A 16,241-nucleotide genomic window follows, 5' to 3' on the forward strand; every position below is an offset into this window, starting at 1 on the left:
ATTTCACTAAAATGGGTTTACAAGTTTTTACGAAAACAAATTTATAAAATCTTGTCAATTTTTTTTGTTGGTTTTTTAGATTTTAAAAACCCAAAAACCTCTTTCATTCAATCTCTAGATAAAATTATATTTACGTAAAAATCTATATTTTATATGAATATTTTTTAATAACCTAAATGACGGCATATTTATATCTATAACACCCTTCAGATTAGAACATATAATTTTGAACTCAAACATCCGAACCTATATAGAAAATGGGCCTCAAGTATATGCAGTTGGAATATGGATTAGGCCCGATATTTTCTAAAGGGCCTACTTGATAAGCCCATTATAAATATGACCGGCGGGAACCCTAAGAACGCTAAGAGGGATAATGAAATGTAACAATTACAGAAACTAATAATATAGAGTCCATGCAGTAATTCTCTGTATAAGTAATGAAATAAAATATGGTTTAAAAGAAATGCAACGATTTAAATTAATAAATTACAACATCATCAATCCATCCAAATTCTAATCAATAATGATGATATTTTTGTTTTGGGATAACGAGGATGGTGACCATGTATATGAACTATTTTGGTTTAGAAATTACATTTTTTTGGTAGTGAAATCGAAATAAGGACATTCACCACTATTGGATAGTTAGTGTTAGTTTTTATATAGATTATGAATCTTTTATGACATCCGCACGTCATTTTAATAAATTTCCAATTAGATCGGTGTGCTATTGAATTATCCACATATACTAATAATACGTATAAGTAATATATAGGAAGGCAATAATAATGTTTATTTTTTGTTAATAAGGTATAACAATGTTAAACCAACATATATATATATATATATATATATATAGTCAAAATGATTTTGTGCACATCATATACCCACATACGCACAGATATAGACACCGACCGCACGTATGTAAATAAACAAATATGAAGTAACAATGTAAAATTTATAATATTATTATATAACGAGCTAGGAGGGCTAATGTTTTCTGACTAAACAATAGGATAAAATAGGAACATTTACACCACGAGAGTGTGTCACATCTTCTTCTCCTGTTCTTCTTACGACACACAATAAATGTTCGGACAACAAAATCAACGTCCAAATTCACATTAAATTAAATTCACCGACAAGTTTCGTTGTATATATAAGTATAGACTCATCGTATAGTTAATTTGCAGATCGTGTCGTATATGCACGTATATATAAAAATATACATACATACATACATACATACATATATATTGCCACCATGGTTTATATTGAAAGTGTGAAGGTTAGATTTGATGAATATTCAATGGTTAGAAACTTAGAGATTATAAATAAGTTCGTATAGCATAATCCGCCGATTTTGAAATGAAAAATAAGGGAAGGAAAAATCAAAAGAGAAAATGACGGGAAAATCGCATTCTCTATTGCTTTTTTTGTGCAGACCCTGACAGGTTAAGCCAAGTCAACCAAGCACAACTCCATGTTCCTCCCACAAAATCCAGTCCCCAAATCTCGAAACCCTCGATCCGATCGCTCGGAACTTCGTCTTCTTCAACTCGTATGCCCTACCAAACTCTCTGAAAACTTTCAGACATGGGTTGCTTCAGCAGCAAACACCGGAGAGCTCAAGCGGGCAACAATGGCGGACAGGGGTCAGTTCCGGCCAACCCAACGCAATCCCATGTCGTCCATCACGTCCCCGAGCCTCGGAAACCGTCCATTCATCAGAATCACCAGGCGCAGCAGACGAAATCTCAGCCGAATCCCACGAATCACCCAACCCCTCATCAGGCTCCGACACCGTCGAAGCCCGTCGCTGTCCGAGAACCAGAAACCATACTGGGGAAGCCCTTCGAAGACATCAGGAAGTTCTACACCCTTGGAAAAGAACTGGGTCGTGGCCAATTCGGAATAACATACAGATGCAAGGAGAATTCCACAGGTAACACTTACGCCTGCAAATCCATACTCAAGCGGAAGCTAACGAGCAGACAAGACAGAGATGATGTGAAGAGGGAGATTCAGATAATGCAGTACTTGTCAGGACAGCCCAACATAGTAGAGATCAAGGGCGCTTACGAGGATCAAAGGTCCGTACACCTCGTGATGGAACTATGCGAAGGGGGAGAGTTGTTCGATAGGATCATAGCTCAGGGGCATTACTCGGAGAGAGCAGCGGCAGGAATCATTAGGTCGATTGTGAATGTTGTACAGATTTGCCATTTCATGGGGGTGATGCATAGAGATCTCAAGCCAGAGAATTTCTTGCTCTCTAGCAAAGATGAAAACTCTATGCTTAAAGCTACTGATTTCGGGTTGTCAGTCTACATCGAAGAAGGTGAGCTCTTGAGATTCTCACTACCTAATCAAGTTGCAAGCTTTTTGGAACATATGCTTACAACACTTTTGATCCTTAATTGGGAAAGTCTCCTGTTCTTTGGTTTGTCAAAAGATTCGAAATTTCGATATGGGTTATTGATTCCCTGAATGCTTGTCGGGAGAAAAGAGAGAGGAGATAAGCTTTTCTTTTGTAGGAACCAGACTGTTCTCTCTTTGTTAAGAGTTCATCTCTGTGTTCTGGTGATAATTTCTTCCTCTCTGCTACAATGTTCTCTGTTTTTCTAGATTTCAGGTTTGAAACAGTATAAAGTATGCATCTGATCTCATAAACATGTATACTGATTGTGAATTTGTGTATATGACTCCTTCTATATCTTATAAACGCAGGAAAAGTATACCGGGATATAGTCGGTAGCGCTTACTATGTAGCCCCGGAGGTATTGAGGCGCAGTTACGGGAAGGAAATCGATATGTGGAGTGCAGGAGTTATTTTGTACACTCTCCTCAGCGGTGTTCCTCCTTTCTGGGCTGGTATTTTAAACGCTAAAGCCCATCTATTACCTCTCTCTTGTTTGCTTCTTGGAGGGTTGTTGAATTCGTGATTATGTGATTTGTGTTTGTAGAAACCGAGAAAGGGATATTCGACGAGATTATAAAAGGCGAAATCGACTTTGAGAGCCAACCTTGGCCATCTATATCCGAGAGCGCGAAAGACCTCGTCCGTAAGATGCTCACCAAGAACCCGAAGAAACGTATAACTGCTTCGCAGGTCCTTGGTAAAGCAATTCTCTTTCTAAATTTTATTCTACAGCCATCGCCAATGATAACGATGACGGTCCATTTGTATTCATCGATCTACCATTTCTCCGAGTAGTTACCACTTGGGAAAAAATTGCATGTTTTCTGTTTCTGTCTCATGAAAACTTCAACAAGAAATGAGCTTTGGTTTACTACTGAGATGGTGAATCTTGAAGTATGTTCTTGCCCTTGTTCTGTCTGAAATGTTAGTGTAAATTTCTGTTGTGATCTATAACTTTCAAATGTGTAAGTAATAGATTGATGTGATTCCTGTAATTTCCAGAACACCCGTGGATTAAAGGCGGAGAAGCGCCGGACAAGCCTATTGATAGCGCTGTCTTGTCCCGTATGAAGCAATTCAGAGCAATGAACAAGCTTAAGAAACTTGCCCTCAAGGTGAAGAAGCAGTAGTAACAATCTTTTGTTCTTTTGTTGTTTTCAGAACAGAAACACCAACAGTATGCATCTTTGTCTGAAGGTTATCTTGTTATCACAAACCCTAAAGCAAAAAACCGAGTTTTTTGTAGCTCAACTCCGTAAATATGTTTATCATTCGATCGAGGTCACGTTTTCTTGTTTTTCTGTCTTACGTTTTTTGCGGGTCTCTTTCCAGGTCATCGCGGAGAACATGTCGGAAGAGGAAATCAAAGGGCTTAAGACGATGTTTGCAAACATGGATACCGACAAAAGTGGAACGATCACTTATGAAGAACTTAAAACCGGGTTGGCGAGATTGGGATCTAAACTCTCGGAATCTGAGGTTAAACAACTCATGGAAGCCGTGAGTATCCATTTTTCTCCTCCTTAATTCCTTTTGTATTTTACTCGCGAAAGGGAGAAAACCCGAAACTTACATCTTTGAAAATGTTTTTTCAGGCGGATGTAGATGGTAATGGAACAATAGATTACATCGAGTTTATCTCAGCAACTACGCATAGATACCGAATGGAGCGAGATGACCACTTGTACAAAGCGTTCCAATATTTCGACAAGGACAATAGCGGGTACGTGCTTTTGTGATTTTCATGCGCAGTTAGTCTTCATCGAGTTGGAGAATCAATCTCGGTCCATCGATATACTATATCTGATCATAGAGCCACCTGTATATTTTCTCTAAACAACCCTGGTTGTTAAAGTTTGGAAGAAGAGATAGATCAGAAAGAAGGAACTAGAAAGAAATGGAGGCCGGAAAATGTAGGAATATGATGGATTCAACCTCATCGTATACTGTTATGGTGCTGCCTGGTATTAACGCAATTGTAATTGCGGTGATTGCGATGGTACCAATCACTTTTACAATCATCCGCAATTGTCATAAGTTGTAATCGATGTGTTTACGGGCGATTGCGTTACCACCAGTCATGTCCATATATGTTCTCGGGGGAGAATCTCAGACTGTGAATTTGCGAACGCAGGTATATCACGAGGGATGAACTGGAGACGGCCATGAAAGAGTATGGTATGGGGGATGAAGCTAGCATCAGAGAAGTGATAGCAGAGGTTGATACAGATAATGTAAGAAGTCACCCTTTTTGCGTGGTTCCGGTTTATTTCGTCTGAGATCTGCATCTAACTGAATGAATTTGATCGTATCAAATGCATGATACCGACCTCGTGATCATGAATTCTGTTGCAGGATGGAAGGATAAACTATGAAGAATTCTGTGCGATGATGAGAAGCGGGAGCACACAGCCAGAAGGGAAGCTCTTTCCGACCAATTGATCAAGCGGAGAACATGAGTATTGTCGTGCCGGAAGACGAAGAAGATCATCCTGGGCGATCTGGACATGAACTGAAGCACGTGATCTCGCTGGTTCTTGTTCCTCTGTGTCTGAATTTGATGAGAGTGAGGGTTTTGTCTGGTCGTTCACAGGAACATATGAAACTGAGTTCAGATGCATTGTATTTGTGGTTAAGTCTCTTAGGAGGAACTGAACTTTTCAAAGTATGATGCTTTATGAAATATCTTGATGAAAGCAAAGGACTTTGTCTCAATGGCAATGGCTCGCAGTCGAGGGCTAACTTGCTGGGCTGATCTACTTGAGTCGAGCTGAGTTGGGGGAGCACCGTGTCAAGATCGTCCGAGTCGTGGGTGATGAAGATGTAGGAGCCTACGGAGGCTTTCTTCACGGCAGAAGACGAAAAGTAGGTAGGGGTGGACATTTCTATTCGAGATCCGCAGATTTTCGACTATCCTATCTCGCAGTATCTGGAATTCATTATCTGTGGGATAATATGATAGATATCGGGTTCCATGAGTCGAAAAACCCTGATTTCGGGTTCGGATTCGAGAATTTCATCACGGTTTTTTTCGCGGGTACCGGTAAATTATAAAATTACAAAAATGCCTTTGATTTTTTAATAGGCTTACAAAAATACCCCCGATTCTAATTTACTAAGTAGCTGAGTTAACCCATCCGCTCTCTCATTTGCGTTTTGCGGCCTCCTCTTCGGCAGAAGGAAAATCGATCTCCGCCGTGTTCGCTGTTCGCCTTCCGTCTCTCCGTCTCCGCCTTGCGAGTCTCTGTTCGCCGTGTCTGCCGTTCGGTCTCTCTGACATCAACCGTGTTCACTTCACGTTTGGTAGTACTCGCCCGTGCTTGTCAGTCTCGACCGTTGGGTCTCTCCAACTCTCAACCTCTCTCAGGTTCCATTTCGATCTCTCTCATCTTCTCTCAGGTATTCGATTTCGATTTTTCTGTCGAGCTAGTTGCTGCTTCTGTTTTCGATTTTCGAGGCTTGTATAAATATGAAATACGCAACCTTATGTGTTTGTGATTGTAGGTGGAGGCAAAGCTGAAGGGTACGCTGCTAACACTTTCGTCGAACATGGAATGGCCGATGGTGGTAGGCTCTGCATTGTGACCAAAGAGGTGATTGAATCAAGTGTTGTAAAGATCAATCCTTTTTTTGTGGGTTGCTTAAGACTTTAATCTGTTGTGACCATTGGATTTTTTTTGGTTGCGGGTACCCGGGTTTCGTGAGGTAGGGATCGGGACATTTCGATAAAAAATCGGACGAGATCGAGATCGAGATCGGGATCGAGGCCGAGGCGAGGATACTCCAATAAGTCCGGGTATGCGCGTGTCCACCCTAACTAAAAGATGTCGTTTTGGGTCATACGATGCCGTTTCCGAGGTTTATAAACTAATCAATGGGAAATTATTACTTATTAGAGGGCCAATAATTAAATAAACAATAAAAAGAACCTGACCTTTCTCTTTCCTCTTTTCTTGTTCACTTTCCCTTCTTCTTCTTCTCTTCGGCTCCTCCGTCCTTCGACGACGACAAGAAATTATCTCTTGTTCACATTCACCTCGATTCGCCCCTCACCGTCACCGTTACACCGGTCAACGTCTCTGTCTCCTTCGCCGTTCGTCCATAGGATTCGCCTCAGGTTTCTCTCTCTCGCTCTCAGGTTTTGGTGGGTTAGGGCATCGGATTCTGATTTGTATTTGTATTTGGATTTGGATTTCGACTTTTTATTTCGGCGAGTTAGGGTTTCGATGTTTTAGGAGATTTATGGTAAGCGCCGGTTTCTGTCCGTTGCATCTTCTGACGTTGATTTCTGCCATTACGTTCGATTTCTGTCGACCCCGAAAGTTTTTTGTGGTTTAGAATTGGGAAGCTTATATCAGCATCGAGTGGTATTATTGATTCTGGTTTGGTGAAGTAAGTGCAAAGGAGGTGTATTTCGTCCACAAACTAAGTGCTTGTTTCTCTGGTCTTCTTTCTTGGAATCACTCCTCTGTTGAACACTTCTACATACATTCCTCCACCAGCCACAAGCAACTGCATAACCACAGAATATCCTCCATTGTTGTTCTCATTTGACCACAGTTTTCTAGGTTCCTTTGTTTTTTTTTTCTTGAGGACCCATCTCAATATTTATGGACCCGTTTATTCTCTCTCGATATGAATTAGCATATGTTAATCCTTTTGAGGTTTATGGCATGTTGTTTTTTTATGGAAGCAGGAGAAAGAACTTATTGAAAGGCATAACAAATTGCTTGGTGAAGAGTTGGCAACCAAAGTTGATAGTTACTCTGAGCTACATAGAAGGTACTCTGATCTTGAGGCTGAAATGTCAGCAAAGCTTGTAGAGGTGAGACATTGTCCCCAGTTCATGCATACATTTATTTTGTTTCTTGTCACTTGGAAAAATAAGGTAACTCTTATTGTTCCTTGCTGTGTCAGGTTGAGAGAAAATATAATGAGTGTGTTCTAGCTCATTAAACTGGTATAAAGATCAAACGAGAGCTTAAAATAAAGATTAAACTGGCATAAAGATAATGGGGTATGTATAATGGTAGATCTTTGCATACATTATGTTTGTAACGTCTCATATCTGCAGCATTTGCATATTTACCAGTGTTTTCTTCTCATATAAAGGAACTCAGCTCTTACAAAGATTCAACGTCAGCCACTGAAGAGGAATACAATGCTGAGCTTTTCGCCGTGAGTTTTTTGGTTCTGTATGCTTCTTAAATCTCTTCGGAACTGGGATGCACGGTCTTGTTGACATGTTTATTTACCTTGCGTTGATTTCAGTTAGTCAATGGATCAAAGTGTTGCTATATTACTGCTGGGTTATAGTGTAGAGCATCATTCTGGATCTTAAGTTTTGATGGTAGACGCTGAGATGGCTTCGCGTTCTAACTTGCCATCAACTGGCAATGCAAGCAACAATGGGCAAAACAGCATCTATCTTTCCAGTGAGAGTCCGTCCAGATCAGTGGGCAATAAGGATGAAGGAGAGGAATATGACGAGGATGAAGATGTTGACTTCAATCCGTTTCTGAAGGGAACACCATCTCCTGCAGCTTCCTCTAGTCTGAGCTCTGAAATTGAAGCTTTTGAAGGTGAAACTGATAATACTCAAGGAAACGATAGCATTAACTCAATGAAGCCGTCTTGTGTCTTGCAAAACCTTGATGGTAGAGGAGATGATAGAAATGGAGAAGAGGAAATTGCAGTGCAGAGTAACGTATCCTCTGAAGAACCGCGCAATAAGGACTCTCAAAAAAATGCCCAGAGGAAATGTAAGATGAAAAACTATGAATCTCTGTCTTGCACAGAAGGTGACAATTTAAGAGATAATGAGAGTAATGTCGATGTAATGGTGGAGATGAATGAAAATGGAAGTGGAATGAGTGACATGAGTAGAACACAGAAGTCGATGCTGAACTTAAGTGAAGAAGATGCTATTTGCATGCGAACTAGAGCTCGATATTCATTGGCAAGTATCACCCTTGACGAGCTTGAGGCTTTTCTTCAGGAGACTGATGACGAGGATGACATTCAAAATGTTAATGATGAGGAGGAGTATCAAAAGTTTCTTGCAGCTGTTTTACTTGGTGGTCATGATGAAGGCTCATTGGTACAAAAGCATGAGAATAGTGATGATGATGATGAGGACAATGATGCAGACTTTGAGATAGAACTTGAAGAAGCACTTGAAAGTGATGACGAGGAAGGTGTAGCAGAGAAGGTCAGTAGAAGTGAGAACAGTAGTACTAGCCGACGGCCCGCGACTAGGCAGAATAGACAACAAAACATCCCCATCCAGCGCAAAAGGAGTTCTCCGGATCAGGCAAAAAGACTCTTGCGCCCTCTTGTCCCGATATTACCGACCGGACCAATTCCTTTTGTGGGGAGGCATTCTGTTTCTGAGACGATTGTTTCAGGAAATAGTCTGATTAACGGCTTCACTCAAACCCAGATAGGACAGCTGCGTTCTTTGATACTTGATCATGTGCAACTTCTTATTCAAGTGTACTCTATTTCTGTTCTAGATCCATCTCGGCAGCATATTTCAACCCAAGTTCACGGATTGATAACCGAGATACTCTGCAAACGTGAAGAATCAGTTTCATGCCAAAGTCAGCCACATTCTTGTGTCACTCGTCCTTCAACATCAATTCTCGATGTATCTCCGTTAGATCTTGCTAGTGGATATCTAGATGATGTTTCCAGTGGTATGTTAATGGTTTAAAGTAACATGCTCTACCATTTTGTTCTCTCATTTGTTATTATATGGTTGCCTTAATTCATGAAATATCTTTCAGCTGTTCGAGATTATCGACGGTGTCAAGTGGAATCTGGTTGTGATGCTTCATCTGATAGGGTGCCATTGTTCCCACTCTCTCAGTCTGTTCCATGCCAAGGAGTTGGGGGTCAAGTTCTGAATAGTTCTCCAGCTTCCACTATGGGCCAGTCATCACCCGGTCAGCAACAACCTAAGAAGACATTGGCTGCTACTCTTGTTGAATCTGCCAAGAAACAATCTGTTGCTTTGGTCCATAAGGATATTGCTAAGTTAGCTCAAAGATTCTATTCCTTGTTCAATCCGTCGCTTTTCCCACACAAGCCACCACCTGCAGCTGTTGCCAATCGTGTGCTTTTCACTGATGCTGAGGATGAGTGAGTTTCTCATTTCCTTTTTTCACTTTGGTTGTATGATAGTATGATGATTTATTTTGTGGAGATGGTACACTTGAGAATTTCCGAAGTTTCCCCGTTTAGAAGCTACATTTTCTTATTTTTGGCGGAGAAAATCCTGGATTTTCTGCTTATTAGTTTCTGTATAGTGAAAGTGAAAAATACATAGCTAATTTTGTTGTTTGTATGCGATTGCTCCATGTATGTAGTGCTTGGCTTTATATGCATCATTTTCATATGTTATTTCCTGTAGCAATCGAAGTTTTTTCCTATTTGCTTTTTGTTGCTAGATACAACAACACTGCATTAATTGGTCATGTGTTGTGCTTGATATTGATTCAGATTATTGGCTCTTGGAATAATGGAATGTAATTCAGACTGGAAAGCGATACAACAACGCTTTCTTCCATGCAAATCCAAACATCAGGTTATCTTTCGGTTATTCATTACCATGATTAACAAATAACCATCTTATCTCTTCTGACATTTTTGGCTTTTAATTGTTCCAGATTTTTGTTAGGCAGAAAAATCGATGTTCATCTAAAGCCTTGGAAAATCCAATCAAGGTGAGTAAACAGCCTCATTGGTTTAGCTCTTCATGTTCACATTCATTTACTTTTCTACGTACTATATATCTGTAATCTGTAGCTAACTATAGTGTGAAAATTATTCTATTTTTACTTTCTTCCCTTGGCTACTACTTGTTTTCGTTCCTTATGTACCTCATGACTGCATTTGAACCATTATCCCTTATGTGGTGGATGCCATTGGGCTATGAACACTGAAAACGTTTTTGTTGCAAAAGATATTGCTGTCTTGCGCTATTATTTCACTAGTGTATTCCAAAAAGCATTCTTGGTAATTTAATCATGTGACTTATGTAGTGCAATTGAGGTATATCGTGTTTTATTACCATACTGTAACATGGAATGAGAACATGCATAATTCAACTGAAGTTGTTGAGAGAGCCATGGACTTATAATATATAAGGTTTCCTGTTTACTTTTGGCCTGATGAGATGTTGTTCAAACCACAGAAGCGTTTGAGGTTAATTGTTCTCCTAACCGAGATATTTGTATATGTTCTGAATACTCCAGGCAGTAAGGAGGATGAAAAGTTCTCCTTTGACTGCAGAAGAGACATCACGCATACAAGAGGTAATACCAGAACAGTATCTTTCAGTTCTGATTTGTAATAACAGTCAAAATGCTTAGTATAAGTTTTGATTCTTCAGGGACTCAAGTATTTCAAATTTGATTGGATGTCTGTGTGGAAATTCATTGTCCCTCATCGGGATCCAGCCTTGCTGCCTCGGCAGTGGCGCATCGCCCTTGGTGTTCAAAAGTCATACAAGCAAGACGATGCTAAAAAAGAGAAGCGACGTTTATATGAACTAAAAAGAAAGTCCAGAGCCTCATTGACAAATGAACAACCTGTATCTAACAAGGTGGTCTGTCTTTTTATTTGCTTTTTTAATAATCGTATGCAACCTTTGACCTTTTATCTTCTGATGTTGTGGTGCATGAGGTTTGGGTTCTGATATTTGTAGCATTGCATGATGCAAATGATAATTGTTCATGCCCATAGTCCCTTGAAGCCCTGAAATGAGAAGAAATTTTTTCATTTGTGTTGCATGTCTTATCATTCTAGATTACGAGTGAATCTATTATCCTCGAGAGTACACCGGCAAAAAGGTTTGGCATTTGATATCATTCACATTTTAAGTAGAATTTACCATGTGCTGCGCTCTCACTTTGCTTTTGCATGTTTTCATGTTTCAATCATGCTGTAGTTATGCCTTCACTGAGAGACAAATACACGCCATGGAATTTTCTTTGTACTGAGTTTGCTGATCGCTAATTTTGTATTTCCCGGACTATATTGTATTGTAGTGTATTTATTTCATTTAATTTAATATTGCAGGACTATCATGGCGCAACTAATGACAATGAAAATAATATTGGAGACGTTGATAATTTGGGTGAAGCATATGTACATAAAGGATTTTTAGCCGATTGGAGGCCTGACGTGTCACATCTCTTCTATTCCAGACCTTTGGACTCCCTTGACAAGGAAAAGAATGTTCATGATGGTAGCCTGAAATCTGTAGAGGAAATTCAAAGCGGAGATCGATCAGAAAATCTTGAATCTAATAATGCCCAACTCCGGGCTGGTAATGTACAGAGGTTCTCACCTACTCTCATGCGTCCAGACCGATCCATATCTGGTTCTGCACCTGGTGCCTCAAGACCGCAAATAATTTTGCGGCCGTATCGAGCTCGGAGATTTTACAATTCACGTGTAGTGAGACTAGCACCGGAATTGCCTCCTGTTAATCTTCCACCTTCTGTCCGTGTAATCTCACAATCAGTTTTCTCAAAGAATCAGCCTGAATCATCTAAACCGCATAATGTCAGAGGTGGCATTTTTGATGTTTCTGGAAGAGGAAATTTGAGCTCTCAACCTCCTCGTGTTTCAGCTAATGAGGATCAAAGTTGTCCACCAAATGTTGAAGTGCCGGATTTGCGGCTAGACAAGTTAGAAGCTGCAGAGGACATAAGTAACATGGACTCAGATTTCCAGATGCATCCTTTATTGTTCCGGATCCCTGAGAATGGACAGCTTACATGTTACTCCTTGAGCAGTCAGTCTGGTGGTTCTAGTTCCTTTAGTTTCTTTTCTGACCATCGACCTCAACTGCTGAGTCTTTTTAACAGTCCCAGGCAGGTTAATCTTCCGGTTGACCAGCTCCAGAGAGTTGTGACATCAGATGGGCATGATGCAGCATCTGGTGACATTGGCTTTCATCCTCTTCTGCAAAGAGTGGTGTATCCAAATAACAGTTCAACTAATGTGGGTGGAACCTCAAGCCTATCAGTGGGTATCAAAGGTAAATCAGGCCAACTTGAGGATGCTTCTGTTTCTGTCAAGAAGACTTCTACATCCAATGTGGGTTTAGTTGGTGTAGGCTCACAACCTTCTAGTTCTGGTGGAAAGGCCAAAACAGTAGATTTGGATATCCATCTAAGTTCGAGCTCATCTAAGGTAAAAGGGTTCTGTCGCGATTCAGCAGAAAACACTTCAGAAGCTCAGAACATTTGTGCAATACAGCATGATCCTGCAAATTACTGTAAGCATAGATCTGAAGTCTATGGGACAACAGTACCAGGCGATGATATCAGTAGATGTATAGATGAGATAGGTGACAACTCTAATATAGGTATAGTGATGGAGCAGGAAGAATTGAGTGATTCTGATGAAGAAATGGAGGAAGAAAATGTAGAGTTCGAATGCGAAGAGATGGCTGACTCTGAAGGAGAGGAAGGTTCAGAATGTGAAGAAATTATTGGAATGCAAGATAAGGTATCCACATTTGTTCTTTTTGTCACTGTTTAGCTGAGCCTAAGATGCCAACCATATAGAATGTTTCAACAGTCAACTTTGTTTCACCTGGTTTGGCAAATATTTTAGCCCCAATCATCATGAACTAGTTCAGAAAATGTAAGGATCCTGATTTTAAACAGATATTTTGGTTAGTTTTTTATTTATTGTTTTGATGATGGTTTCCTTTGTGAAATATGTTCATCAATGCGGACCCTAGATGAGAAATGAGACTATATTGAATAACAATGTTTTCCAGCAGCAGTTACTCTGATCCTTTCATTTTACAACTTACCTTTAGGATTTCCTATGCACCTTTTTGTTCTCTAAAAGAAACTGTTACTTACCCAATTTGTATGTGTAGGATCATCCGAGCTCTGCTGTTGAAAAAACCAGAACAGTGCCAGATGCCGGGAGTGAGAGAGGGTTAGAAAACCTGACTAGTTCTCGATCCAAAATTTCAGACCTGTCGGTGGTAGGTCTTGTTTCTTCAAGATCTTCTGCGGCAGAGCTAGGTAAGGATTCTAGGAGCAGTCCATGGTTGAGTCTGGAATTGGAGAGCCGCTCTATCTGCAGAAAGCCTGGTAAGCAAATGGATGCAAAAACCTCTGAAGAACTGGCAAATGAGACAGTGACAGCATTATCTAGTCCAAGTAGATCTTGTAAAAAGAGAATACCGGCAAAGAGAAGAGGTACGGAATCAAAGGAAGATGTGGGCATTGCTCGACTGTTGAGTCTGGGTCCTCTGGCCACTCCAACAGCGAAGAAACCCAGGAATCGTGTTTTCCGGGCAAAAGCAAATGTAGATATTGGTACAAGCCAAGAAACTTCTCGATGCAACGACAAAGATAGAGCTTGTTCATCCTGAACTCCAGAAAACCAAGCAAGGTGGGAAAAGAACATCGGAGGAAGAACATTTATGGCCTACTTCAAGATTTCTTTACCAACCATCTTTGGAGTTTTCCCATTCTTGGCCCTATCAACAAGGTGATGAACAAGTTTTATCTTCTCAGTTCTCAACTTTTTAGCAGTATCTTTCGAGCCACAAATCCATGAGCTGGTTCTCTTGTTTGTTCTTTGTAACAGCTGCTGGAAGAGTAGAATTGCTGCTAGCCATGAAATCATAAATAAGGTTGATTGAACATTTACCATCGCTTGCCATATTAACCATTCAGAGGATTACTAAGTTGTGATAGAGTTGCAGGTCACTTGCATTATCTAAACGCCCGGCAACTTGGTATGTCCATACTTCTCTGTTATTGATATGAAAGATTTAATTTTTTTTGTTTTGTTTATTTAACCGAGCTTAAGAACTTGACATCTAATCTTAACAAGCAAAGTTTATATCTGGTTTTTGGTTGCTGATAGAATATGCGTTCTTGCCAGATATTCCTTATCTGAGAGACACTCTCAAAGTTTGACGTTTGGGAGATTTATTGGTGCTGCTTATACAGAGAGTTTGGCGTCACAAAAATGCAGGTGGGCAGCAAAGCAGTTGGGAGATATTGAAACACCCACTATGTTCGATCGAAGTCAGACAGCAAGTGGACCCCATAGTTCCTTGCTCCAACGGTCATACAACGTAAATGGAACCTTATATGGAAACCTCATCCGTTTCCTTTCTCCCTTTCCTCTTCCTCCACTCAAATTCCCCTCTTCTTTTTCTCTCTTATCAGATGAGAAGAACGAAGAGGAAAACAAGGTCATCGCTGAAACGGAACTACTGAAAACTGCTCTCCTCTGTTCGAGCAAGACCGGTGATTCGTGTAGGTCCAAGAATCCGTGGACACAGATGTCTTGCTCTAATCTGACAATGTGGGTTTCACCGAAACCATCTCTTTCCGACTCCTCGCCCTTGTCATTCCGATCCGTTCTCAGCCCACTTCAGCTCCCTAGTTATAACTCTGCCACTGGCGCCAACAGCTTGTCCAGATCCTCGTCTGTGACACCGGTCCAGTGCGGTCTCCGGGAGCTAAGAGACCTTATTGATTCGGTGAAGAACACCCAGAAGATCACAGAGGCCATGAAGCTAGTTGCAGCGGCGAAAGTCAGGAGAGCCCAAGAAGCTGTGGTTAATGGCAGGCCGTTCTCCGAAACCCTGGTTGAGGTTCTTTACAACATCAACGAGCAGCTTCAGAGTTCAGACAGATGACATTGATATCGCTCTCACCAAAATCAGACCCGTCAAGAAGGTCGCCTTGGTTGTCATCACGGAGATAGGGGGCTCTGTGGAGGATTCAACAACGCAATCATCAAGAAAGCTGAGGCGAGAATTGCAGAGCTCAAGGGCCTTGGTCTTGAGTACACCGTCATCAGTGTTGGCAAAAAGGGTAACTCATATTTCATCCGGAGGCCGTACATTCCCGTCGACAAGTTCCTTGAAGCAGGTAACCTCCCCACAGCAAAAGAAGCACAAGCCATTGCCGATGATGTATTTTCCCTGTTTGTGAGCGAGGAAGTTGACAAAGTGGAGCTTCTCTACACAAAGTTTGTGTCTTTGGTGAAATCCGACCCCGTGATTCACACGTTGCTGCCACTCTCGCCGAAAGAGGGGAAGTTAACTGTGGAGAGAGAAACCGTTCGGACGGCAACAGTGGATTTCTCACCAATCTTGCAGTTTGAGCCATGAGCAGTGCCACCGATAACGCGATGGAGCCGAAGAAGACGCTTTCGATGGTTTACAACCGGCAGCGTCAAGCCAAGATCACCGTCGAGATCCTTGAAATCGTCGCCGGAGCTAATGCCTTGGTTTGATGGACCCACCTGAAAAAAGGATAGGTGGAATTTTTACGAGTCTCTTTTTTGCTCATTTCTCGTCTTGTATGATGAATGATTTCTCTCTCTCTCTCTCTCTCTCTCTCTCTCTGGGGAATTGTAATAATCGTTTCTTGCGTCTACTACTTTTCCATGTTGCCCATAGGATTTTTCATGTAATGTAATTACTTAGTTGAATTTGAAAGTATCGCTTGCGGCTTTAGTTTGGGTACTCGTCTTACAAAGAATGCTGTAGTTGTAAGTGATCAAATACAGTGAAAAGTTTTCGTTTTTTTATATGGAAAGATGGAATTAATAATAAATAAATTGTTTAAAGAACATGGGTCTGAAGTCTACAGGACATGTCATACTCTTATGACGTAAGACGTGTTTAATCTAAATTTATTTGGCACGGCAGGGGCGTTTCTGAACAAAGATAAACTTTGGGGTGCCAACTGCGAGATATTTGTAACTTTGGGGGCCGGAGGAAACTAAAAATTATGTTGTAAATGTCATTGTA

General features: G+C 40.8%; 2 protein-coding genes across 18 annotated transcripts; both read left to right on the forward strand.

Annotated features, from left to right (window-relative positions):
- The first annotated feature begins 1,432 nt into the window (after window positions 1-1,432).
- Window positions 1,433-5,140, forward strand: LOC104812969 (calcium-dependent protein kinase 21-like). The gene is made up of 8 exons (XM_010540407.2): window positions 1,433-2,344; window positions 2,734-2,877; window positions 2,970-3,122; window positions 3,428-3,540; window positions 3,758-3,925; window positions 4,021-4,148; window positions 4,560-4,659; window positions 4,781-5,140. The coding sequence occupies exons 1-8, from the start codon at window positions 1,600-1,602 to the stop codon at window positions 4,865-4,867; spliced, it is 1,638 nt and encodes a 545-aa protein (XP_010538709.1). The 5' UTR covers window positions 1,433-1,599; the 3' UTR covers window positions 4,868-5,140.
- A 1,240-nt stretch (window positions 5,141-6,380) lies between these two features.
- Window positions 6,381-14,549, forward strand: LOC104812970. Of its 17 annotated transcripts, none has more exons than XM_010540413.2 (15): window positions 6,381-6,542; window positions 7,122-7,250; window positions 7,343-7,442; window positions 7,538-7,603; window positions 7,697-9,123; window positions 9,214-9,568; window positions 9,929-10,013; window positions 10,096-10,152; window positions 10,684-10,743; window positions 10,821-11,033; window positions 11,510-12,949; window positions 13,332-13,954; window positions 14,054-14,099; window positions 14,164-14,204; window positions 14,354-14,548. In XM_010540413.2, exons 5-12 carry the CDS (start codon window positions 7,773-7,775, stop codon window positions 13,833-13,835), a joined length of 4,065 nt encoding a protein of 1,354 aa, XP_010538715.1. In that variant the 5' UTR covers window positions 6,381-6,542; window positions 7,122-7,250; window positions 7,343-7,442; window positions 7,538-7,603; window positions 7,697-7,772; the 3' UTR covers window positions 13,836-13,954; window positions 14,054-14,099; window positions 14,164-14,204; window positions 14,354-14,548. The 17 variants fall into 17 exon arrangements, with proteins under 17 accessions (XP_010538715.1, XP_010538716.1, XP_010538717.1 ...); XM_010540414.2 differs by having other exon boundaries at window positions 14,172-14,204; XM_010540415.2 differs by having other exon boundaries at window positions 14,054-14,204; window positions 14,447-14,549.
- The last annotated feature ends 1,692 nt before the right edge of the window (window positions 14,550-16,241 follow it).

This window comes from Tarenaya hassleriana, unplaced genomic scaffold (assembly GCF_000463585.1).
Source record: "Tarenaya hassleriana unplaced genomic scaffold, ASM46358v1 Cleome2, whole genome shotgun sequence".
Classification (NCBI taxonomy): Eukaryota; Viridiplantae; Streptophyta; class Magnoliopsida; order Brassicales; family Cleomaceae; genus Tarenaya; species Tarenaya hassleriana.